At 37.7% G+C, this 26383-nt stretch overlaps 1 protein-coding gene across 4 annotated transcripts in view; it reads right to left on the bottom strand.

The window, feature by feature from the left end:
• LOC114650601 (large proline-rich protein BAG6-like) overlaps positions 1-26383 on the bottom strand; it is a 119008-nt gene that overhangs the window by 80938 nt on the left and 11687 nt on the right. For all 4 annotated transcript variants that reach the window (XM_028800361.2, XM_051934613.1, XM_051934617.1 and 1 more), the window contains exons 2-3: positions 25117-25216; positions 24719-24836 (exon numbers count right to left, since the gene is read on the bottom strand). In XM_028800361.2, coding sequence (XP_028656194.1) covers positions 24719-24836; positions 25117-25194 — 196 coding nt within the window. In that variant the 5' untranslated portion in view covers positions 25195-25216. The remainder of the gene's footprint in view (positions 1-24718; positions 24837-25116; positions 25217-26383) is intronic.

Below are 26383 nucleotides of genomic sequence, written 5' to 3'. Positions count from 1 at the left end.
AGTATGTGAAGCACTGCGGCACAAAGCTGTTGAAGGCGGCAGCTCACACCCCCTCCGTCAGGAGCAGACAAAGTAAGCTGTTGAAGGCGGCAGCTCACACCCCCTCCGTCAGGAGCAGACAAAGTGAGACAGAGTTTGTTTTTCAATCAAAAATCAATACGTGCCCTTCGAGCTTTTAAGTATGCGAAGCTCCGTGCAGCATGTCGTTTCAGAAGCAGCTGCACAAAAGATCACAACGTGAAGATAATCTTTCAGCATTTTTAGACGAGCGTCCGTATCGTCTAGGTGTGCAAACAGCCCCCCTGCTCAATCCCCCTACGTCAGGATCAGAGAAAGTCAGCGCAAAAGAAAGAGAAAAGTAAGCCGGGTAGCTTCTCAGCCATCTGCCAATAGCGTCCCTTGTATGAAATCAACTGGGCAAACCAACTGAGGAAGCATGTACCAGAAATTAAAAGACCCATTGTCCACAGAAACCCGCGAAGCAGCGAAAAATCCGCGATATATATTTAAATATGCTTACATATAAAATCCGCGATGGAGTGAAGCCGCGAAAGGCGAAGCGCGATATAGCGAGGGATTACTGTATTAAATAAACTACATACAAAAATAATTTGCTACAGACTATATCATATTGATAATAAGGTTAACTTTTATTGGTGTTCTCTTACTGAAACATGTTCCCTTACTTGTGTTTATTTGCACTGCTAAAAGAAAATGCACAACTATTTTAGATTAAGAAAGGGAAGTGCAAATTATAAAAATAAATACTTAGAAAATTGTGTTTTGGTTAATTGACCATTACATTAAAAACTTTTTCTCAATACATGTACTCAATTGTACACTGAAAATTATACATTTCTCCATTTTGTTAAGAAAACAACATTGCATTATATAGCCTTTTTAAGATATAACATTCTAGCTTTAATTGTGAAGACTTGTTTTACATGAAGAGGCTGGAGAATTACTGGGTTAGCAACCTCAAGAATTAAGTGGAATTTGCTTGTACACACACATCAAAAGACGGACATTTCCCAGTTCAACAATATTCACAAATGATATTGGCATTTAAGAGGAAAGAGGTACTGAAAGACATTCACAGTATAAAAAATCCTTTAACCATTGCAAAGTAGCTGTGGGGTGGATAGTCCTTCCTGGTTTGCAAGATTAGTTGATAAGCAAGCAATGCAATGGAATACTTTTTCAGGGTGCGTGTTGTACTAAGTATAAGGACAATAAGTGGTTAAAGGTTTTTAGAGAAATGTTTTCAACAGCATGAGTATAAATGTATACAAGCTGTCAGCAAAGAACAAAAACTAGTAGCACCTGTCACAGATCGGCTCTAGTTCTTGGCTGATTTCAGAAAGTTCAGTAGTAGAAAGTTGAAAGTGCAAGTGTTTAATTTAAAATTAGATTTGTCCAGGTGTGAATATAAAGTCAGATATGGAAGCTGAGCAAAACTAAATAAAGAGCAATTACATTTCATGAATAAAACATAATTAACAAGTTTACAACTTTAATGGAGGGAAAAAAACTTTAAGATTTGCACCATAGCAGAAAACACTGCATATATGTCTAACTAAAAAGTACAAGTTGGTCAGGTCAGTGTTGCCGCACCCACCACACGACAAAAAACAGCTCGGGATCCTGGTTGGCAACCCCTCAGCCAGACACGTGGTCTAGTCCACCCTCCAGAAATGACCATCTATCTGCTGCAGTCAGGTGTTACGTAGCCAACCCCTTGGCCTGGTCCAGCTGCTTGGGCCCTCAACAATCAAGATCCTGCGAGCTGGATCACCCTTGGGGAATCACATCACATGGCCATAATGCAATAACTGGCGGTCCCTCACAATGCAGGTAATGTGCCTCATTCAGGACTCCATGAGCAAAGTCAAACCAGCAGTACCCAACAATTGTCCAAAGAGATACAGTTCCTAAGTAGCCCAGACTTCATCTCAGGTCACTGGATAACATCCTTGTCTCGCAAATATATAGTAAGAAAGGAAGCACCAGGACTCAAAACGTTTTGCATTGATATCGGGAACGGCACACACCCCTTTCTAGCGACCTCATGACCCCCATGCTCTCTCAATCTGTCTAATGAAATCATAGGAATTGTCACCAGAGACATTAATGTTGCTGCAACGTAAACCTCTCGACAAGGTCAACACTCTCTCCGCAGACAGACGCACCAATGATGGCTGTACCAAAGAGGTAATTAAAGGCCTGGATCTTGGTTTTTCTCCTGGACATTCGCAAGCCCAGACACTCAGACTCCTCACTCAGTCTCTCAAGAAACACGAGCAGAGCCTCCATTGACTCCATGAAGATCACAGCATCATCAGCAAAGTCAGTATCAGTGAATTTTTAATCACCAACAAAGCCTCACAGTTGCTAGAGCAAGAACACACCCCTGACGAACCCCAGAATAAACTTGGAAAAACGCAGACGATCTGTCTCCACTCTGCACAGCAATTAAGAGTACCAGTGGACAGGCTGGCTATAATATCCAGCAACTTTGAGGGGATCCCACAAAGTCTCAGGGTGTCCCACAGTGCAGTACAAAAAAAATAAAAAGTATGATGTTAAATATACTGTAATGAATACCAAGGTACATAGACCAAGACGCACAGCGAATGGCAGTTAAGTTCAACAATGGTCACTTTTGCTTAATGACGACCAATCATCTGTCTGTACCTTGGGAAGCCTAATGTTCTTGGCTGTACTTTCCTCTGCCTGCCTTCTTGAATCTCCTTGGGCTTGTAGTACAAACCTTTAGGAAACTTATGGAATACACATGGAAACCAAAAATTTAATCAAAGAATATTCCCTTGTTAAATACAGGGTGAGTCAAAATTATGTTAACACTAATGGTACTACTATGTATATACTTCTATACAATTTTTGTGGACAATTTATGTGCCACATATGGTACATGTATTGAACATGATGGAGAACAGGTTGAGACATTCCTGTAAATCATCTTGCACATATGAAGTATATTTTGTGAATAACTTGTTTCCGCCATTCAAATGTTAACATAATTTTGACTCACCCTGTATATTGTGACACAATACCAGGGGTCCTGCAGCTGATGGTGGTCTAGTGGTCTGCTGTTGCATGTATACAGCCAGACTGTGTTGTATTTTTTGGTGATTAAGTTTTGGAACATCATTTTGGTGTCTTTTATTGAGCAACTGTCACAACAATAATGTGTGCCTGTACAGCAGAAAATGCAGCCAGCATCAAGTAACACCATTAATGCATATATAAGTTAAAGAAACAAGTGCTCACAGACACCAACAATTATAACAGCGGGAAAAATAAGTATTGAATGCACCAACGTTGATCACAAGTATTGAAAGCATCAACATTTACCACAGTAAACAAATTTCTAATGGGACTACTGACATGAAATTTTCACCAGATGTCGGTAACAACCTAAGTAATCCACATATTTGTTTTGATTTCTTTGTATAAGTCCATAACTTAGTTACGTGTAATAAAAAAGAAAAGACACAAGGAAAAAGTATTGAACACATGAAGAAAAGGAGGTGCAAAAAGGCATGGAAAGCCAAGAAACCAGATGAAATCTGTCAGTATTTTGAAAGCAATCCTGCCCCCTATCAATGTAAATTAATATCAGCTGGTTAAGTCCTAATTGATGACCTATAAAAAAAAGTTTCTCATTACCAAGGTGTCAAACAAAAAGCATCTCGTGATGGGTAAAAGTAAAGAGCTCTCTCAAGACCTTCGCAACCTCATTTTTGCAAAACATACTGTTGGCATTGGTTACAGATGCATTTCTAAACTTCTGAATGTTCCAGTGAGCACCACTGGGGACATAATCCGGAAGTGGAAAGAACATTTCACCATAAACTGGCCACGACCAGGTGCTCCTTGCAATATTTCTGACAGGAGTCAAAGGAATAATCAGAAGAGTTGTCCAAGAGCCAAGGATCACTCGCTGAGAGCTTCAGAAAGACCTGGAATTAGCAGGTACAGCTGATTCAAAGCAAGGTTATTATAGTTTTGCTTTTTTATAATAGTTTTTATTTCTGTATTTTTTTCTGACCTTACTTGGAAATTCAGTTTAGTTTTAGTTTTCCTTCATCATGTATTTTTAGTTTTGGTTTAATTTTTATTTTACAAAGACATTTCTATTTCATTTTCATATATATTAGTTTCAGTTTTAGTAATTATAGTATGGTTATAGAGCTACTATGGAATTTAGTGTTTGTATCACAATGAGAGAACTGTACACTTAACTGGTTTGGATATAATATGAATTTAATGTTAGTGGAAGCTTGCTACACTACACAACACACTTTACTATTTTTTTTGTTTTATAAAAACAAGCATAATCAAAACTAGGTACAGAATATGAACAATTTTACACAATTTTATAATTTTTAAAATATATTTATGTCATTTGTGCTGAACAAATCTGAGCCGACTGTTGGCACTTTTTTCTTTTCCTTTAATTGCCCAGAATGGGCCAACTTGTAATGAACTTTAGGTGAATTTTAAGGTTTGAGAGTTTTTTTTTTTTACTCTAAATGTCTACAGCACACAACATATCCCGCTCCAACGACAATGTGTTTATAATGAATGCCTTCAATATTTCATTCAAAAATCTCTAACACTGGGCTTTGTTATTTTCTATCAGCCATATTGATCTATGATTCCATCTCAGGCACAAAATGTATAGACAGAATTTTGAACCTGCAGGCCTGGAAAGACATAAAAAAAATAAGAAAAGAGTTTCTACTGTGTTCAGACAGGTGTGACCATGACAATCACAGGGGTTAAGGAAGAATAGGACTTTTAAGGTTGAATGAGCATGCAGACCCCACCTAGCTGTATTGAGGGAAACAAAGAAAAACAAGCATGTAGTGTGAAGAGTTAGGGGCAGTGAGACTTGAAAAGCCCACCATAAGAACAGTAAACCCATAATGAGCAGAGCAAGAGCAGATAATAGGAGTATGGGCAGGAACAAAATGACAGAGACGGCATCTCAGATTAAGAACAATATATACATTATCTAAACCTGTTTAGGTTTGGATGCAAGGCAGGAAAACTCTCTGGTATGCAATATGTATGATATGGCGGATGTTAAGAACAAAAAGAATATGATATTTCAACTATCTGTTTTGAGAGAAACATTGAAAAAACATATTTTAAAGCATAATTCTGCTATTAGATTATTGTCACAATATCAGGTATTTTGAGCTGTCAATATGAACTAAAAAAAGATAAATTAATAAATACAAAAACAAATTAGTATGTTTAGCTTTTCACCACTTGGCAGACTCGCTTCCCCCACCTACCTGTAGTTCAGTAGAGACATTGCCAACTCAGGGATTTTACAAGGTTTGCATTGCTTCATTGTTAAACGATGTTTTTAAAGCAAAAGTGATTGGTCAGCAACAATATGCTGATCTTGTATGATGACACTGTCAGTCTCTCTATCAGTGCAGTTTTATTTTCAAAAATCGGGAGTGGTCTCCCCTAGACTTTCTTGTGTACTCAGATATGGGGATGGATATTTGAGGAGTAAACCGCAAGACAATGATTATATTATGTACAATGAATAACCACCAACAACAAATCAAATCAAATTAATAATATATTGAACAATTATTATAAAAGTAAAGTTGAATAAATCGGACTCTGCAGCTGCATGAATAAAAAAAACTGAATATTTGTTTAGGTACAGTATCACTTCCGGTTAATGGATTTGGCCCAAAAGTTAATACAGATCTACAATTCTGGTGTAACACCCACATGGCAAATTTCATCCATGTATCTAGTTGAGTTTTTGAGATCTCGTGTTTATACATACATACATACACACACACTCACACACACACACACGCAGACATAATTCCAAAAAACTGTATTTTCGTACTCGGGGAGTTCTAAAACATCAAGATTCACCAAAATGTCAAGGTCGAATTTTTTTCATGATTAGTATACTTCCTCTATACTTTGTATACTTCGAGTGCGAAGTGGCAGGTAATTTACGGTCAACAAAAAGCAGGCACCTGAGAAATAAACTGAAAAGTTTTTGTTGAGCAGCACATTCCAATTTCAGGCGTTTGAATTACATCTTGATATAAAACAAGTGCAAAGAAAGGCGACATGTAAATCGCTTTCTATTCCACACGTATTCAGCTCGCTCTGTCACCGCAAATGCTGTGTGAACATCCGGCCTCCATCACCAGCCTCCGTTCACTGGATGAATACGTATGGGCGGCTCGTGGTGGATGGCTTTCAGTTTTAGAGTTAAAAGTTATAAGGATTAAAAACAAACAGCAAGAAATTTCAAAAACGAAAACTAAAATTATGTTTAGTAAATTATTATTTTATTTCAGTTAGTCTTTCCAGCTACTTTAATAGTTTCATTTAGTTTTTCAATTCAGTTTTGTTAATTATTTTATTTCAGTTTACGAAAATGTTTTTTTAATAATAATTTGTTTTGATTTTAGTTTTCGTTAACTATAATAACCTTGATTCAAAGAAAAAATTAAGTAATGCACTCAACTTCCATGTCCTCTATACACACGTGCAAGACTCCACTGCTGAAGAAAAAGCATGCTGAAGCTCATTTAAAGTTTGCTGCACAACATATGGACAAGCCAATGAAATACTGAGAGAATATAGTCTAGTCAGATGAGACCAAAGTTGAACTCTTTGGATGCCACTGCACACACCATGTTTGGAGGAGATATTGCACTGCACATTACCCCAAAAACAAGTTTGGAGGTGGGAACATCATGGTGTGGGGCTGTTTTCAGCATATGGTATTGCCAGACTTCATATAATTGAAGGAAGGATGAATGGAAAAATGTACTGGGACATTCTTAAGAATCTGCCGCCATCTACCAGGATGCTGAATATGTAACGAGGGTGGACATTTCAGCAAGACAATGATCCCAAACTCACAACCAAGGAAACTCTCAGTTGGTTCCAGAGAAAGAAAATAAAGCTGCTAGAATGGCCCAGTCAATCACCCGACTTGAATCCAATTGAAAATCTATGGAAAGAACTGAAGATCAAAGTTCACAGAAGAGGCCCCTGGAACCTTCAAGATCTGAAGACGGTTTGTGTGGAAGAATGGACAAAAATTACACCTAGCAATGCATGTGACTAGTTTCTCCATGCAGGAGGTGTCTTGAAGCTATCATTACCAATAAAGGTTTTTCTAAGTATTAAAATAATACCACTTGCCCACCATGTGGGCGGAGTGGTGGCTCTGAGGCTAAGTATCTGTGCTGGTATCCAGAAGGCTGCCAGTTCGAATCCCCGTTACTGCCAAAAGAGATCCTACTCTGCTGGGCCCTTCAGCAAGACCCTTAACCTGTACAATGGCAGACCCTGCGCTCTGACCCCAAGGGGTATGCGAAAACTAATAAATTCCTAATACAAGAAATTGTATAAGGCGAAATAAAGAACAAAAAATAAAATAAATTTCAGTAAGCATGTTCAATATTTCTTTCATGTGACATTCCACTTTATTTACACATAATTTATTGACTTACAGGTCAAATTCCATTACAACAAAGTATTTTACGGTCCTGACAGTTTCCCCATAAGACAGTCTATAAAAATGTTAATATGAAATACTGTACATTCAGCAGATACTTTCATTGCAATGAAATGCCCAAAAGACCTTGAAATGCCTGAATGAATCATCCAAAGAGCAGTCAAGAGAATTAATCACCCACAAAGCAGTTAGCTCTGTGGTCGTAGCTCTGTTGTGCACAACGATCCTCGAACGGAAACATAGTAAATTTTTCTTTTCTTCGAATTTTCCTCGTATCGATTTTTTGCTGCGTTTGTTTTCTGTGGTTTTAAGTGATACCTTTTGCTTCTTGTTCGTCAACATTTGAAAAAAGATCATTTGAATTTAACTCATTGACACCATTCTATAGAAATGGCAGACATGAAAAAATGACAACAGTTCACATTGCAGGTCTCAATTCCAGCAAAAAGAAAAAAGATGTTGCCAGTGAATCTGGAACTTTGCCATTGACATTTGTCAACTTTCTTGAAAGGCCAAGCAAAAACAAAAGAAAAAACGAGCTTGGATGACTCAATATATTTGGGAACCTCGCTGCGACAACTTGACAAGGATATTGTGATGTGTGAGTCACTGTCTTCCACTCCAAAACATGAGGCTGAGTCTAAGTACTTTAGCAAAACCAGCTTTATTCAGCTTGAAACAGGAACAGCACATTTATTTATTTTAGCGGGATCTACAACTCTCCTATACACAGACACAGCAGTTAGGCTGGGTCTTGGCCAGGTTAGTGGCCACGTAGTATTGTTCTCTGCATTTATAATGTTCCTTCAATCACCCATCGTTGATACAGTGACTGCGATCAATGCGGATTTGCTTCTGCAGCGCTCAGAAAAGAGTTCAGAAACCTCACAATATGAAGAAGAAAAGGAAGATTCTGCTTCTGATTGATAACTGTGCTGCTCACAGCATGCTTCTACATTTAAATAATGTTCAAGATGCGTTCCTCCTACCCAATTACACAGAAGTGTTTCGGCTATTGGATTTGGACATCATTCGCACCATGAAAATGTATTATCGCAAAGGAAATGCTGATAAAAATTCTCGTTCAGCCTAACCTGTAGACAGGAGGAGATGAAAAGTAACGTGAAAGAACCTATTGAAATGATTACAAACGCCTGGACGCAAGTTAAAGAAAGCACTATAGCGACAAATACAGAACCTCATTACCACAAAATTTTCATTACAGCAAAATATTTTTTAGGTCCCTGGCACTTCGTTGTAACAGAATGTGACCTGTATTTGTTTTGATTTCTTTGTATGTGTGGATTACTTGGGTTGTTACAAACATCTGATGAAAATTTCATGTCAAAAGCCCCATTAGGAATATATTTACTGAGAAAAACGTTGACGCGGTCAATACATATTTTCTTCACTGTATATATGATGATATACTCGCAATAATGTGCCCTAAATCTGTGAAAAGTTCTGACACTTATTTCTCTGGTGTGTCCATACTAAACATTTGAGAGTAAGTATATGTTTTTAAGGGATGAAAAACATGATGTAATAACTAATTTATTATAACTGCAACCACAAGTTTCAACATTACTGGCAGTGTTTCAACATTATCATTATTAAATTATTTCCGAGTGCTGATCACAAAGTCCACAACAGCTAAAAAGACAGCACATTGCTGTTTTGCACAGCCCATAAAAGGCATAGTTGGCACTGCTTATCATCACAGCCTGTAACAGTATAACAGCTAGCATTGCTGATCATCACAGCACTTTCGCTAGTATTAGTGTGGAAGAAGTTTTTCCCAGTCTCGGCAGCTTTTCAGCCTTCGGAAAGTCAGTACTGAAGTTTGGTTGTTTAGCTTTGTGATGACGCTGCAAAATGGACCTTTTAAACTGAAATGTTATCACAACCGATTGACACAAAGAAAACCTTGAGTTCCCAGTCCTCTTTAAATGCCTGGTATTCCTCTTCATATTTGAATCTCTTATGTTCTTTAGTTATTTTTAGTGGTAAATTACCACTAAATCATTCTGTACGTAGGTAATGTAATAACGTGGGATGAAAGAAGTTTGGAGAAACTGGTAGTGACCTTTTACTTTTTTTTTCCCTCCTCCTCCTTGAATGCTTTCTTTATGTTTGATTAAGTTATTGAACTGTACAGTGTGTATTTATGTTTCAACTTTGTACTCGTTATTTTTAGTTTGATGCATTAGTTTGTTTACTTGCTGTTTTGGCTTCTTTGTTGTATTGACTGAAAATGAGAAGATATCGGAAGGCAAACACTGATCTGTGAAAAGGACAAATCTTTAAAATTGTTGCACACTTGGTAAGCGGAGTGAGGTATGCAAATTTGATTACACACTTTCATTTATTGTTTCTCTGTAAAGTGTGTGTGTAAATTGTTAAAAATGTATGTTTATATTTTCTTTTGTTTATAGTTTTCCAGGTGCTCATGACAGTGTAACTTTAATAAATGGATATAAAGTTTTGGAAGTAAATAAAAGATAAAGATTCTCCGTCTTGATTTAACAAAATCGGGGGCTGCTACAAATGCTGATTTCCCTGTGCTCATGCTAGCTGTCCTGGTTCAAGGCCTTAGGTAAATTGTGATTGTGTTTTTTAGGCAGATGAGGAGTGGGGTCGTAATAGACTGATGTGCGTGAATGAGAATGAAACGAATTCTGACAATTTTTTTTTTCTTAAGTAGGGCTTATAATAGTTGCAACTAGCCTTTGAAGACTGTGTGCAGCTTGCGAGCCGTGGTTTGAGTACCACTGCTGTGGCACAACCTTTTGAGGCAATAACTGCATTCACATACTTACTGTGCTCCAAATAAGACTACTACACATCTGCCAATTTGGCTCTTCTTTAAAACTATTACAATTCTCTTAAGGTTTGACAGGTTCCTTCTCTCAACTATAAGCTTCAGCTTTCTCCATATATGTTCAGATGGATTCAGATCAGGACTCATAACAGGCCACTTCAGAAGATTCCACATTCTGGGTCATTATTCTGTCAGAGAGAGCTCTTTTTCACATTGGGCAGTGAATTTTGCTGCAGAATGTAATATTCTTTCACTTTCATTGTGCCCTGCACAGATTCAAGGCAACCAGTGCCAGACGTAACATAACTAAATAACATTAATAAGCCTCCTCCATGTTTCAGAGTATGCATGGCATTTTATTTGTAAGCATAGTTTTGTCCTCTTTGATCTCAGACCTCTTGTGTCTTACCAAAAAGCTCTAATTTAGTTTCATATGTCCAATGGACATTTTCCAGAGATGATGATTGCTAGTCAACATGCATTTTAGGAAACTCCAGCCGGGCTTTTAGGTGTCTCCTGGGTCTTTTACCATTTAGCCTACATTCATTCAGACAACAGCAGATGATGTGACGTGAAACGGTCTTGGGAGTTAAGTCTGAATCTGTCTTCATGCTTTCCTTGTATCTTTTTCCACCATTTGATTTATCATTCTGTTTAACAGAGGGGTTAATTTTCCTCTTGCAGTCATGTCCACGGAGGCTGGCGATGGTCCCATGGACCTTAAACTAGCTAATATTAACTACCACGGTCACAGTGACACAAAGCCCTTTGGAGATGTTCTTGTAGCCTTTACCTTGACTATAACTTTCTTCATTTCTTCCTTCTCCTGCTGCTTCTTTCCTTCCCTTGACCATGTTCAGTGCAATGCACACAATGAGACAACTAGGGATGTCCTAATGCCAGAGTTTTTGTAGTCGATGTCAAAACCAGTGAAATTTCACGAAACTCAATACCTATTCGAGACCAAGGCAAAAACAGAAATCCCATTCATTTTATTAAAAGTACCTCCATCAACCAAGTGAACAATATTGTGCCTTTTTCTGTAATACTGTATTTGTGTATATACACGTACACACACATATACATATATATTATATATATATATATATACACACACTGTATATACATATATCTATATATCTTTGTAGATCTATCTATATTTAGAGACACACAAGACACACTGCTGGTCAAGAGTTTTAGAACACTTCAGTTTAATTTCAGATTTAATCAATTGAAATGCAATGAATGACCTAAAATGGTGAGAAGAAAAGCAGTAAACTGCCAGAAGTTAAAATTTAAAGTTCAGGTTAGCAAAAACTGAAAAAAAGGAAATGTCAGAATTACAAATGGGCCTTCTTCAGGGAACAACTAATACATTACAACCTACAGATGTTCTGCAACAATTAAAGTAAAATAAGTCTTGCTTAATTTGAAGCTGAAGCAGACAATTTGCACATGTGTCCCATTACTTGTGGATTACTTAAAAAACCCTGTCTGTCTTAAAGTACAGCTGGAATAGCCAGTCTTACTACACCCTCTAAAATACTACTTTAACAATATTACACTGCAGAAAGTTGTACATTCAAGTGATATTAAGAAAATGGCAATTAACAAATGAAATAAGAAAAAGCATTATTACCCTTAGAAGTGTAGGCCATTCATTTAGGGAAATTACAAAAAAATATATATATATTTTAACATGGCTTTCTCATAGCTTCATTTTAGTGTAACCCTTATATTCTCTATAAGCATTTAATTATCGTTTTTATCATGGCTCCGCAATCCATACTAACCCCTACTTTCTCTGCTGTTCTATTTCCAGTTTTCTGTGCTTGCAATCTGTGCCGCCACCACCACCTGATCAAGGCACCATGCAGTCCCTACATTGACGGATTGAAGGCCAGATGTCCACGACCATCATCATTTAATTCTTCCACGTGAAGCCTGAAAACCATGAGGACTGATTTTGATCATTTATGTTAGGAAGATTGTGCAGTGGGGGCTGGGTGGTCTTGTGGCCTTGGAATCGCTGCAGATTTTTTTTTCTTCAAACCTCTAGGGTTTTTTTCCCCCCCGTCCTCCTGGGCATTGGACCTTACTTTGTATTGCCTAATCTTTTTTATAAACTTTTCTTTCTTCATCTTGTAAAGCACTTTGAGTAACATCATTTGTATGTAAACGTGCTATATAAATAAATGTTGCCGTTTTATTCCCTTTAAGTTAACAAGAAATAGATGTTTCTCAGCTATATTTGTAAAAAGAGTTAATTAAGTCAGATAAAGTCTTACTTCTAGCATGGACTGTTAGATCTATGTTTGCAAACAGAAGATGGTATACAGTTTTCTGACCTTGCATAACATGCCCAAAGTATGAGTGTATGACCAAACTTGCAGAAACGAGACAAGATAAATAATCTTTAAACAGAACTTTTCTTGAACAAGAAATTTTCTTTAATAGTTGTTTTATCTCTATTTTTGCATGAACTGTTTTTCTTCAAATTTTAATAAACCTTTTGTAGTAGTAGGGTGTTGTACCATGTTAGCCATTATGACTGTTGTGAGAAGTCAAGCAAAATGACACCTTTTACTGGCTAACTAAAAAGATTACAATATGCAAGCTTTCAAGGCAACTCAGGCCCCTTCTTCAGATTACATCTTGCCTGAAGAAGGGGCCTGAGTTGCCTCAAAAGCTTGCATATTGTAATCTTTTTAGTTAGCCAATAAAATGTGTCATTTTGCTTGACTTCTCACTACTTAATCTTTTAAAATGAAAAAAAAAAAATCTAAGTGTCAGTGAGTACAGTGACCTACACAATCCAAAGGTAACTGGAAAATGGAAGAAACTGATAGGACGGGACATGCCAGAATCAAAGTCAAAACCCAATCAAAAGACAAGTTTCTGTGGGTCACCAGCTTGTGTGGTAGGTGCCTCACAGCACAACAGCTTCAGGAACAGATAATGGTGGTCGAAAAAAGTCTCAGTTTCTATTGTGAAGAGGAGACTTTGTGCTGCAGGTATGACAGGGTGAGTGGAAGTAAGAAAGCTATTCCTTAAAGGACAAAATAGGGCATTGAAATATTAGCTGTGGACTGTGGCAGACCGGAGAACAATCTTAGAGATTAATGAATCAAATTTAAAATCTTTGGTTCATTATGCTGGGTGTTTATAAGCCGTCAAGTTGGTGAAAGGATGGTTCCCTCAGCATGTGGCACCAACTGTCAAACATGGAGAAGGAAGTGTGATGATCTGGGGTTCTTTTGCTGGAGTCAGGTTTGGTGACTTGCATAGTGTGACAGGCATTCGGAATCAAATGAGTTACCACAGTTTGGCTGTTATATCAGCAAAAGGTGGCTACTTTGATGAATCACTTAAATAAATAAGTCAAGGAATCATTATTTGCCACTGACTATTTGTTCTATGCATTGAATTCATGAAAAATCAAAACATTAACACTAGAACCCCTGAAGCCTACAAACAAAACGTAATTCCAGGCCACCTTAAATTTCTTCACACCCCTCCATTAGCATTTTTTGTTTTGTAGACATGTTGATCAGCGCAAGCAGCCTGATATCCCATCCCCCCACTGCCACGGCTCAACTTGGGCAAAATGTTCTCCCAGCTCAAAGCTCTTAATCTGGGTGTGAGGTGCCTGGAATTGTATAGGGTAAATAATACAGTATATTGTTGAAGAAATGTTGAACACATACCTAAAACAGAAACTTTTATCATGTTATAGTACTAATAGCAAAATTTTGACATGAAGTGTATAATGTGTGAAGACTGAAGTCCAAATATCAAATGAACACTTTCACAAAACGTACTTGTATAACAACGCAAGTGCGCTTTTATTCAAGAATATAACCGAAGAATAAGAAATCGGGTTGACACAACAGCTTTGGTAGTACAGCAGTAAGAACTGCTGACTCCTAATCAAAAGGTCGCGGGTTCAAGCATCCCCGCGCCCCAAAATAAACGTTTTGAGTAGTGAGCTACTCTTATTGTTACTATTATACAATAAAAACATACATTTGATTTGAGTCTGTAACAGCCAGTGTAAATGTATGGTACTTGTAAAGGTTAGCATTTTTTTTTTTTTTTAATTCAGTTTTATTCTCTCAGTCACGTTCACGCTCGCCCAGTGTGACACTGCTGTTACAAATAAAAACAAATTAACAAACAATGAAGACTTACTAATATGCTTATGCTGTTTACTGAAGTGCCTTGTTATATACAGTTTTTTTTATGCTGCTGACTCATAATCAAGAGGTTGCCGGTTCAATTCCGGGTGCATCCTAGAATTACACTTTTGAGTAGTGAGCTGCTCTTATTGTTACTATTATAGAATAAAACCGTACACTTCAATTGAGTCTGTAACAGCTGGTGTAAATTTATGGTACTTGTAAATGTTATCTTTTTTTCCTTTTTTTTAATTCCGTTTAATTCTCTCAGTCACGTTCATGCTCCCCCATCTGACACTGCTGTTTCCAAATAAAGACATGCTATAACAGAGGTGAACTCAGATGAGGATTCTACATCTGAGAAAGAGAACAGAAGCCCTGCTCACAAGAAATGTCCACTCACACATAAGAACAACACAGCTGCACCAGGCGTAAAGGCAAAATATGACACCGTTTGGACGCAGCAAGAGGTCGGGTGTCATCTGTCAGTGATTCTAACACACTCATGTCCTTCAAAAAAAGAGCAGGGCATGCCGAACTCATCAAAACTTCTGTTTGTCATTATGTTCTGTGATGGTCTTTATATGAAAAACATTTATGTTACTTATGTAAAGGCCACATTGAATGTTATTTGCCTATATTTATGTACTTAACTTCCTACAGCGTAAAGTCACAAGTAGACTGCAGAGCTTCCTGTGTTTGATCAGCATGGGCATGCTGACAAAGTACATGTGCAATGCTACTTCAGTAAGTGAATAACTTATGCTGCAGGTGGGAGCTCCTGTCACACTTTACACAATTGTGGTTATGGTTCTGCCTTTGTCCAGAAACAGTTTCATAAGCTTTACGACCTTAGTCTTGGAGTCTTTCTCCCGTGAGATGATCAGGATCTTTTACTGAAAAAGGAGTGGCATTGCACATGTGCTTTGTCAGCATGCCTATGTCATAACCCAGCCACAGGGGACACACAACCCAGTGTGTTTCTTTGTGCCTGTCCCAAGTCCAGATAAATGGGGAGGGTTACATTAGGATGGGCATCCTGTGTAAAATTTTTCAAGATCAATATGCGGACAACAATACAGATTTCCATACCGGATCTGTCGAGGCCCAGGTTAACAATGGCTGCCACCAGTGTGCAGGCAGAAATTGGGCTACTGTTGGCCGAAGAAGAAGAGGTGGGAGATGTGTCCAGAGGCAGGAAGGTAAAGAGTGGAACCGAGGGTAGGAACTTTGAATATTGGTAGAATGAATGGTAAGGGGAGACAGTTTGCCGATATGATGGAGAGAAGGAAGGCTGATATATTGTGTGTGCAAGAGACTAAATGGAAGGGGACTAAGGCCAGGTGGATCGAAGGTGGAAGCAAATTGCTCTATTATGGTGTGGATGGGAGGAGAAATGGGGTATTGGTTATTCTGAAGGAACAGTATGTTAACAGTGTTTTGGAGGTAAAAAGTGTCAGACAGAGTAATGATTACGAAGCTGGGAATTGGAGGTGTGATGATGAATATTTTAGTACATATGCCCCACAAGTTGGGTGTGCCGAGAATGAAGATTGAGGATAGTGGATTTTGCAAAAAGGGTGGACATGGCTCTGGTGAACACATATTTTAAGAAGAGGGAGGAACATAGGGTGACATACAAGAGTGGAAGAAGATGCACACAGATCGATTATATCCTATGCACAACAGTCAATCTGAAGGAGATTAAAGACTGCAAAGTGGTGCAGGGAAATTGTAGTTAGGCAGCACAGGATGGTGGCCTATAGGATGAAGCTGGAGATCAAGAAGTTGAGGAGAGTAAGGGCAGAGCCAAGGATCAATTGGTGGAAGATGAAAAAGGAAGACTGCAAGGTTGAGTTTAGTGAGGAGGTAAGACAGGCACTGGGTGGCAGTGAAGAGTTACCAGACAGCTGAGCAACTACAGAAGTAGTAAAGGTGACTGCAAGAAGGGTGCTTGTAGTGACATATGGACAGAGGAAGGAGGAAAAGGAAACCTGGTAGTGGAATGGGGAAGCACAGGAGAGTATTCAGAGGGTGGCAAAAAAGTGGGATAGTCAGAGAGATGCAGAAAGCAGGCAAGGAGTACAAGGAGATAAGGCATAAGGTGAAGAGAGTGGTGGCAAAGGCTAAAGAAAAGGCGTATGATGAGTTGTATGAAAGACTGGACACTAAGGAGGGAGAAAAGGACCAGTACCGATTGGCTAGACAGAGGGACCAAGCTGGGAAAGATGTGCAGCAGGTTAGAGTGATAAAGGATAAAGATACAAGCGAGTAGGGTGTGTTGAGCAGATGGAAAGAGTACTTTGAGAGGCTGATGAATGAGAGAAGGCTGGATGATGTGGAGGATAGTGAATCAGGAAGTGCACCGGACTAGCAAGGAGGAAGTAAGGACAGCTATGAAGAGGATGAAGAATGGAAAGACCGTTGGTCCAGATGACATACCTGTGGAAGCATGGAAGTGTTTAGGAGAGATGGCAGTCGAGTTCTGAACCAGACTGTTTAATGGAATCTTGGAAAGTGAGAGGATGTCTGAGGAGTGCAGAAGAAGTGTACTAGTACTGATTTTTACGAATAAGAGGGATGTGCAGAGCTGTAGTAACTTACAGGGGGATAAAATTGATAAGCCATAGCATGAAGTTATGGGAAAGAGTAGTGGAAGCTAGGTTAAGAAGAGAGGTGATGATTACCTGAGCCCTTTCTTATTTGCAATGGTGATGGAGAGGTTGACAGACGAGATTAGAGAGGAGTCCCCGTGGACTATGATATTTACTGATGACATTGTGATCTGTAGCAAGAGCAGGGAGCAGGTCAAGGAGACACTGGAGAGATGGAGATATGCTCTAGAGAGGAGATGAATGAAGGTCAATAGGAACAAGACAGAATATGTGTGAATGACAGGGAGGTCAGTGGAATGGTGAAGATGCAGGGAGTACAGTTGGCGAAGCTGGAGGAGTTTAAATACTTGGGATCAACAGTATAGAGTAATGGAGATTGCGGAAAAGAAGTGAAAAAGAGAGTGCAGGAAGGGTGGAATGGGTGGAGAAGATTGGCATGAGTAATTTGTAACAGATGGGTATCGGCAAGAGTGAAAGAGAAGTCTATAGGACGGTAGTGAGACCAGCTATGTTATATGGGTTGTAGACAGTGGCACTGACCAGAAAGCAGGAGACAAGAGGTGGAGGTGGCAGAGTTTAAGATGCTAAGATTTGCATTGGGTATGACATGGATGGACAGGATTAGAAATTAGTACATTAGAAGGTCAACTCAGGCTGGACAGTTGGGAGTCAGAGAGACTAGACTGCATTGGTTTGGACATGTGTAGAGGAGAGATGCTGAGTATATTGGGAATAGGATGTTAAGGATAGAGTTGCCAAGCAAGAGGAGAAGAGGAAGGCCTAAGCGAAGGTTTATGGATGTGGTGAGAGAGGACATGCAGGTGATGGGTGTAACAGATCAAGATGCGGAGGACAGGAAGATATGGAAGAAGATGATCCGCTGTGGCAACCCCTAACAGAAGCATCCAAAAGAAGAAGAAGAATCATTTCCTGAAATTCTGCTGCCACAAACATCATGCATAGTTGGTGATAGATGACACTTCTGTTATTTTTGCTTTCAACATACACTGCCTGGCCAAAAAAAAAGTTGCCACCTGGATTTAACTAAGCAAATAGGTACGAGCCTCTTATTGGATAATTACTGCATGGGCAATTATCTTTCAGCTGGCAACAAGTTATTTAACCCCAACTAGTGCAATGAATTGCTTCTCATTTCTTAAACAACCATGTTGAAAGACACATCTCGTGGAAAAGATGTTAGTCTGTTTGAGAAGGGTCAAATCATTGGCATGCATCAAGCAGACAAAACATCTAAGGAGATTGCAGAAACTACTAAAATTGGGTTAAGAACTGTCCAACGCATTATTAAAAACTGGAAGGATAGTGAGGACCCATCGTCTTCGAGGAAGAAATGTGGCCGGAAAAAAATCCTGAATGAGCGTGATCGGTGATCACTTAAATGTTTGGTGAAATCAAATCGAAGAAAAACAACAGTAGAACTCAGGTCTATGTTTAATAGTGAAAGTAAGAGCATTTCCACACACACACAATGCGAAGGGAACTCAAGGGATTGGGACTGAACAGCTGTGTAGCCGTAAGAAAACCATTAATCAGTGAGGCAAACCGGAAAAAAAGGCTTCAATTTGCTAGGGAGCATAAAGATTGGATACTGGAGCAATGGAAGATCATGTGGTCTGATGAGTCCAGATTTACCCTGTTCCAGAGTGATGGGCGCATCAGCGTAATTAGCCTATTTGCAGTCATGCATTACTATAGTGCAGACTTTTACTCTCTACTACCGATACTATAAAAGCACTGCTACCACTAATTTTTCAAAATATTGGTACTAACTTATCAGTTGTTGTGATATCTCTAGACTCAACACAGTGAGTGAATAGAGTAGGTAGATAATTATGTAGGTAGATAGACAGAGAGACAGAACTTTATTTGCTCTCTTGGAGATTTTGCAATTTACACAATCACAATAAACAAACAAACATACATACATACTATAGCCTGACACAAACCAGAACAAAAAAAAAAAAAAAGGAAAATTAAAAAACTTCTGACTTGGCAATCACAGATGGTATAAAGGAGCCCAAGTAGTGCTTCTTGGCAAACTTCTGCTGAATGATTCATTGGCTGAAAGTACTCCATGTTAGTGTGTCTAAGAGGATGTGGAGGATTAATCATAATAGCATTCAGTTTTGTTTTAATAGTCTACTTTGCTACTACATCCAAGGGGTACAAAGTGCATCCCATCCCATAACTGAACCTGCCCTTCCAATTAGCTTGTTGATTCTGAAGGCCTCTCTTGGAGTGATGTTACAAGCCCAGCACACCACAGCTTAGAAAAATTATACTGGCCATCACATGGCTTGTAGAAGATGTGAAGAAGGTCACTACCCACAATAAAGGAATGCAGTCTCTTAACACAAACAGATCCTGCACAGCCATTTCTCATATAGTTCCTCTGTAATACGAGACCAGTCAAACCTGTCATTAATCTGGACTCCCAAGTACTTGCAGGAGGGCACCAGCCCTACTTCCACTTCCTGAATAGTGACTGGGTATAGAGGCTCTTTGTGAGGGAAAACTAAGTAACCAGTTCCTTGGTTTCATCACCTTTATCAATACACCCCACAAGTGTACAATTATCTGAGAATTTCTGCAAGTGACTTGACCTGATGTTATATTTACATCCTGAGATGTACAGAGTTAAGAGAAAAGGAGACAGGACTGTCCCTTGTGGTGCATCCACATGAGAAACATAGTCCTCGGGTCTCACAAACTGCAGTCTACCCAACAAACAGTCCATATCCAGGACACCCCAGGCTCATCCACCTGTGTACCTCTGAGCTTATCCTTGAGCAAGGATAGCTGGATGGTGGAATCGAAAAACATTATCTTCACAGTGCTGCCAGCTTTATACAGGTGAGAATAAGCCATGTGGAACAGGTAGCTAACTCTTTCAAAGGTCTTATTGATGTGAGATGCGAGTGTCACTGTTCTTGTAGTCATTATGTGAAAAACTGCTTACCTTCTTTGGAACAGGAAAAATGCAGGATGTTTATCACAACAGACACACTTCTTGAAGACTTAGGGACAGACTGAAGAGGTGACACAGAATGCTATAAACTTGGTCAGGACAGGCCTTAAGAACTCAAGGACTGACTCCATCTAGTCCTGTGGCTTTTCCTGTGTGTACCTTCTCCAGTCGTCTCCTTAGCTAGTCTTCAGTTATGGATTGTCCACACTGCTGGTCAGTTGATGTTCCACTAAAATTGGCTAGTGTCAAAAGTGCCTTTAATCTTATAGTCAGTCACTCAGTCTGAGTAATTAGTCAGCTTAGGATATCACCACAATCTATTTTGGCCTTTTCTAAGTACCACCAATAATATTGACCATGCCATTCTCCTTTTTATATTTTTAAAATATGTTAAATCCTACATCAAAAGCAAAGTGTCTGCTCAATAGAATATGAAATAAAGAAAAGTGGATGCTAGTTACTTTTGTCAGCTTTCAACTTCGAGTTTCAACTTGCTTCACAGAAAATAGAAATTAATTTTTTTACAAGCACATTTGGCCACATGTGTATGATTATTTAATGGGCACTATCATTAGAACGCCTTACATGAAATTATCCTAGGTCTTTACTTGTGAATTTTCTGGGTGGAGTTTCCCAGAACACTTGACTATGGAGTTGTTCAAATATGTCCTTGATCAAGCAACTAACCAATAATTTCTGGTCTGGCTTTGTGTTAATATGTTTAAATCATAAAATCAGAATCACAAGACTAAATCAGTGATGATTTGCATTCCAGTCTTATGTTGATTTGTATGTTTGAATATGAACATCTAACTTTTTTTCACAACCCCACCAGACTTTTTCGAGTATTCAGTGTTTGCATCTTAACTTAAAAATGCTTTTTTGGTATTTGAAAATATTGACAATTTTCCATTTAGTAAATTAAAATAAACTAAACATTAATTAATCCACTATTACATATGCTAAGGATCTGCACTGGCAATCGGAAGGTTGCCGGTTCGAATCCCGTAAATGCCATTAGGGACTCTGCTCTGTTGGGCCCTTGAGCAAGGCCCTTAACCTGCAATTGCTGAGCGCTTTGAGTAGTGAGAAAAGCACTATATAAATGCAAAGAATTATTATAGGAGAATACCTGTATATAAAGAACAGGGTGTTGTTTCTCTTATTTAAATGGCACATTCATTCTGTTGAACTTTTTGATACACTGAAATAAGAGGCTAACAATGTGCTGCAGCTGGAATTAAATATTACTCATGAATGTAACAATACTTGTCTGAATTGGGTGCATCTTACAAAAGAGCCCCACAGCTTACTAAATGTTCCATTTACTGATTCAGACATTATGTTCCAGTTTTAGCTATGAAAAATTGTATAGAAAAGTCAGGGGTTGAATTTTGCCTTGCAAGGTAACAGTACAACTGCAAGGCAATCACTTCATATACAAACTTAAAAACTGCAATTCTTTATGTATAAACAAATTATGAGTTTTTATTTCTTGTATGATAATTACCATAACAGACTTCAGAAGACATCCTACACTGCTACATCTTATTATTTGTAGAACACCACAATGAGTGGAAATGGCACAGATAGGATTTAGTCAGGAGGGACTTGTTACACCCTGACTAACAAGCAGGTGGATGCCAAATAGTTTATTAGCCCTGAATAAAGATCATAAGATGTAAAAAAAAAAAAAAAAAAAAAAAAGTCTCTTCTTCAAACATATATTTAGTGTGTGTTTTAATTTTATGTTCCGAAAATTGTTCATGTTACATATAAGTTACAACTCTTGAAGAAATCGGGAAAAAATCAGATAATAGATGAAGTCCATACTGGGGTTGATTCACAATTTCCAACTTGCTATTTTTGACACTGTGGATGCTTTTTATTCCTCCACCATGGACAATGGCATCAAATGAAATGCATTTCTTTGGCACCTGCACTCTTTACCCCACATATTAATTAAAAACAGTGATGTTCTATTATAAATTTAGACTACTCTCATCAGTGGCATTGTTTGCTGGCCCCATGCAGCAGAGTACGCCAAGGTTACATTTTCCAAAATGTTTATGCTGTGAGGTACAACGAAATGTGTGAAAAATATAGAAAAATAACCACAATTACAAATTCTTTTATTTCATCTCTATATTGACACGCTTTACTTTTCATTTAGCCTTAAGTCAATAAGATCTTATTTTCAAGCACTATGGCATATATTATGTCCTACAACATTTGTCTATTTATATCATGAAATGTTTTGCATAATTATGAAACTGATGTTCTCCATCTCTGCTCCAAAGCATGTTTTTTCTATTTAAGACTGACCTTTGGCATCATTGTCAAAGAATTCTGATGTAGAAAAATGAAATTTGATGTAAAAAAACAGTGTCACATATATGACTTCCCACACCCCACTTCAAAAAATGAAAGCTTAGTTCCAGTCCCATGATGACCCAAATACACACAGCAACAAATACTACCACAAAATAATTTATCACCCTTTGAATTTTCAGAACATAAATGAACATGGCTTTGATATTTCTGTAATTCACCATAAACCAAGAGTTAATTTCTACACAAGAAATGTTGAACACATAACTAAAACAGAAACTTTTTTTTCATGTTCTACAAGTAATTGGCAAAATACTGACGTGAAGTGTATAATGTGTGAAGACTTAAGTACAAATATCAAATAAACACCTTCAAAAAAGGTATCACAGAACAAGTGTGCTTTTATTCAAGAACATAACCAAACAAAAAAACTATTCAATTTGCATGTTGTTAATGAGTAAAAACCGCAGCTCAAATATCAATTGACAGAAAGTTGACTGTCTGTTTGGCTGGTGTAGAGGTAAGAGCTGCTGCCACCTAAGCAAAAGGTTGCGAGTTTGAGCCTGGGATCTTCTTGTTTTGAGTAATGAGCATATAAGCAGACACACAACTGCTGGTGAATCATGTCTTCTTGGTTTCTTGTTATTAAATTTTATTCTTGAATAAAAGCACACTTGTTTCATTATACCTTTGCAAAAGTGTTTATTTTACATACCAGTAACCACTTGAATGACACCAAATCTGTCTCTACCTCTGTCGCACATGCACATACACATCCATGCATGAAAATGTCACTATTTGAAAATGCTATGTCATCTGAACATGTGTTTTTCTGATCTTGCCGAATCTCAAATGCCGAATGATAGTCTGATAGTGGTCACGGGGCATCGTATCTTTGATTACCGGTAGAATAAATAGTTCAGAGCAGGCATCAACCACAGCACCAACTGTGGTCATCACTGCTCTTGTGAAAAGAATGGGAGATAAATGCCACTAACTCAGGGAGGGAGAGACAAGTTCATTATAACATGTGAACGTGACTTGGAGAATAAAACTGAATTAAAAAAATGTCACTTTTACAAGTACCAAAAATGTACCACAGGTGTTACAAACTCGGATCAAATGTATGTTTTATTGTACTATAGTAATAATAATAACAGCAGCTCACTACTCAAAACGAGAAGAGCCCAGGCTTGAACCCAAAACCTTTTGCTTAGGTGGCAGCAGCTCTTACCTCTACATCAGCCAAACAGACAGTTGACTTTCTGTCAATTGATATTTTCTTTTTCTTTGGTTAAATTCTCGCATAAAAGCACATTTGTTCCGTTATACCTTTTTTGAAAGCGTTTATTTGATATTTGAACTTCAGTCTTCACACATTATACACTTCACGTCAGCATTTTTCCAATTATTAATAAAACAAAAAAAAAAAGTGTGTTTTAATTATTTGTTCAACATTTCTTGCTTCACATTTCATGTCCTCCTCCATTTAAGTGGATCGTTGTAGACATGGAACACATATGAAATGTATGTATTCCAAATAACAATATATTATTTACCCTATACAATTCAAGGCACCTCACACCCAGATAAAGAGACTTGAGCTGGGAGAACTTCAGCTGTGTTGGTGGGGGATGGGATTGCAGGCTGTGCTGACACATTTGCAAAACAAAGATGCTGAAGAGGTGCAAAGAAATTTAAGGTGACCCGGCATTACAACGTTTTTCGTAGGCTTCAGGGATTCCAGAGTTAAAAATGTACAAGATTTATTTTAGGTTACAGCAAATATTTTAAACTAATGACAGATGTCACCGGTTAGTTGGCTAAATAAGATGAGGTGTGGCATACCACTCCCATATTCAATACTTATCAGATTGGTGCATTCCTAATTAATACAATGGTTGCAACACGAACTGTCAATCATGATGGGGTTTTTAAGCAAGCTTAGGAATTACGGTACTAATTTCATCTGAATAATGCCAGTTAAAGCAAAGATTTGCTTCATTGTCACATTTAGCATTTCAAATTCTAAAACTAAAGAATAAAAAAAAAAAATAAAGTACAGCATTGTGTGTCAAGAAAGACATGGCCAAAAGTGTTACAATGTAACACATAGAGAAACTGCAAATGTTTAATTGTCTGAAATGGAGAGGTTTCTGCTAAATACAGAGCCATTGTACCTAGAGTAATTTTTTAGCACTGAATTCCAGATTTTAAACTTTGTAAGACAATACTTACTATATTCCTTGAGTTTCTTATCATCTTGCAGGACACGTCCCTGATAGATTAACCGTTGCTTTTCCACTGGGATGCCCACTGACGCAGCAATATGTTCCTTAAATTCTTTCACAGTTATCTGAAACAAATGATTTTTAACAATTTAAAATTTAAACAATAAGGGTAATAAAAAAAACTTTCATAGTAGCCATCATTTTAAACTATTAAGCACTACTAGTACAATATGAAAGTGATACAATTAAAATATAGGAAGTCAATATGGACAAGTTCACACAATAATATACTAGCAGGAATTGAAGTAGTAATCTTGGTTTCAGGGTCAAACACATAACAATCAAGTACACTGCCAGCCAAAGCAAAGTTGCAATTGCCCCCACTGAAAACATGACAATGCTTACCTCTACTCCAACACTGTAACTCCGGCTTTGGGAGTCCAGTGTCTTCACTGTGACATCAATTTTCTGTGACTCTACCATTCTAAAGCTCAGCAGAGCTATCCTAATAAGAGAAAAAAAAATTGCTGAGGATAACCAAAAAATGCTAGCATAAACTTTAAAGAACACAATTTTCACACACACTTTATAAAAAAAGACACCTATCATTTAAGCAGTTTTTTGTTTGTTTTTTTTTCACAAAACAATGGTCAAAATATATATAAAAAATATATATCTATATATACATAAAAGTCAATGTGTGTGTGTGTGTTCCAGCATCACTTCTGAACAGCTGGAGCGATTTTCATGAAACTTGGTACACATGTTTCTCGTTGGTCGACTAAAAATACTTTAGGGTGAAATCAACCCTAACCCACTCCCTTCTGGCATGTTATCATCCAGTTGACACTCAGAACGACCACCAGATGGAAAGCTGGAGGTGACTGCATTCTTTAATTTCAAAAGCAAGTGGTGCTCAAACATAAATAGAGTTGGCCAGGTTGGCATCCCAACTATTTTTGTCTTTGTGACACGAGCCGTCATATATATCTTATATATAAAGCAGACTGTAACAATCTTGCGGTCTTGTATGTATGTATGTATGTTATCATCTAGTTGACACTTGGAACGTTTCTGATGTGCTCCATAAAGCAACCGACAATTTTATCATAATAAAAATACGCATTTGTTTGTTGTTTAATGTTTGTTTTTGTTAACTATATTTTCATCTTGCATTAATCTTATTGTAACAATGTTGTAGTGGTAATAGAATTAAATCAACCTAATAATTTAATTGACTTTATTTACGTCTCCAAAAATTCTGCATGTAAATACTTATTACTACATCACAATACAAAAATTTATCTGTCAAAAAACCTTAACAAAGGCTTCTTTTTTTCCCCTTCGTTTTCACACTACTTTGAACGTATTACACGATTATATTTTGATTAAAATAGGCTATTATATATAAGATAAGTAAGCAATGTTATTTTTATCTACCATAAACATCCTATATTTGTTTTGAGAATTCAACGGCTCTTTGCGATTTTTCATTTTTTATTCATTAATGAACTAAATGTCATTTGTTTCGCAACATCATAGCTAACATGTTGGTGTTACAATTTTTTTGTAAAAAAGAAATAGGAATTTTTTTTTAACATGTTCATAATCAAAAAACATTTAATTAATTTATCAAAATCGAAGGTAAAGTATAAACCAAATATAGCTATGA

Source organism: Erpetoichthys calabaricus, chromosome 1 (assembly GCF_900747795.2).
Source record: "Erpetoichthys calabaricus chromosome 1, fErpCal1.3, whole genome shotgun sequence".
Classification (NCBI taxonomy): domain Eukaryota; kingdom Metazoa; phylum Chordata; class Cladistia; order Polypteriformes; family Polypteridae; genus Erpetoichthys; species Erpetoichthys calabaricus.
This window is presented reverse-complemented; position numbering and strand designations above follow the sequence as displayed.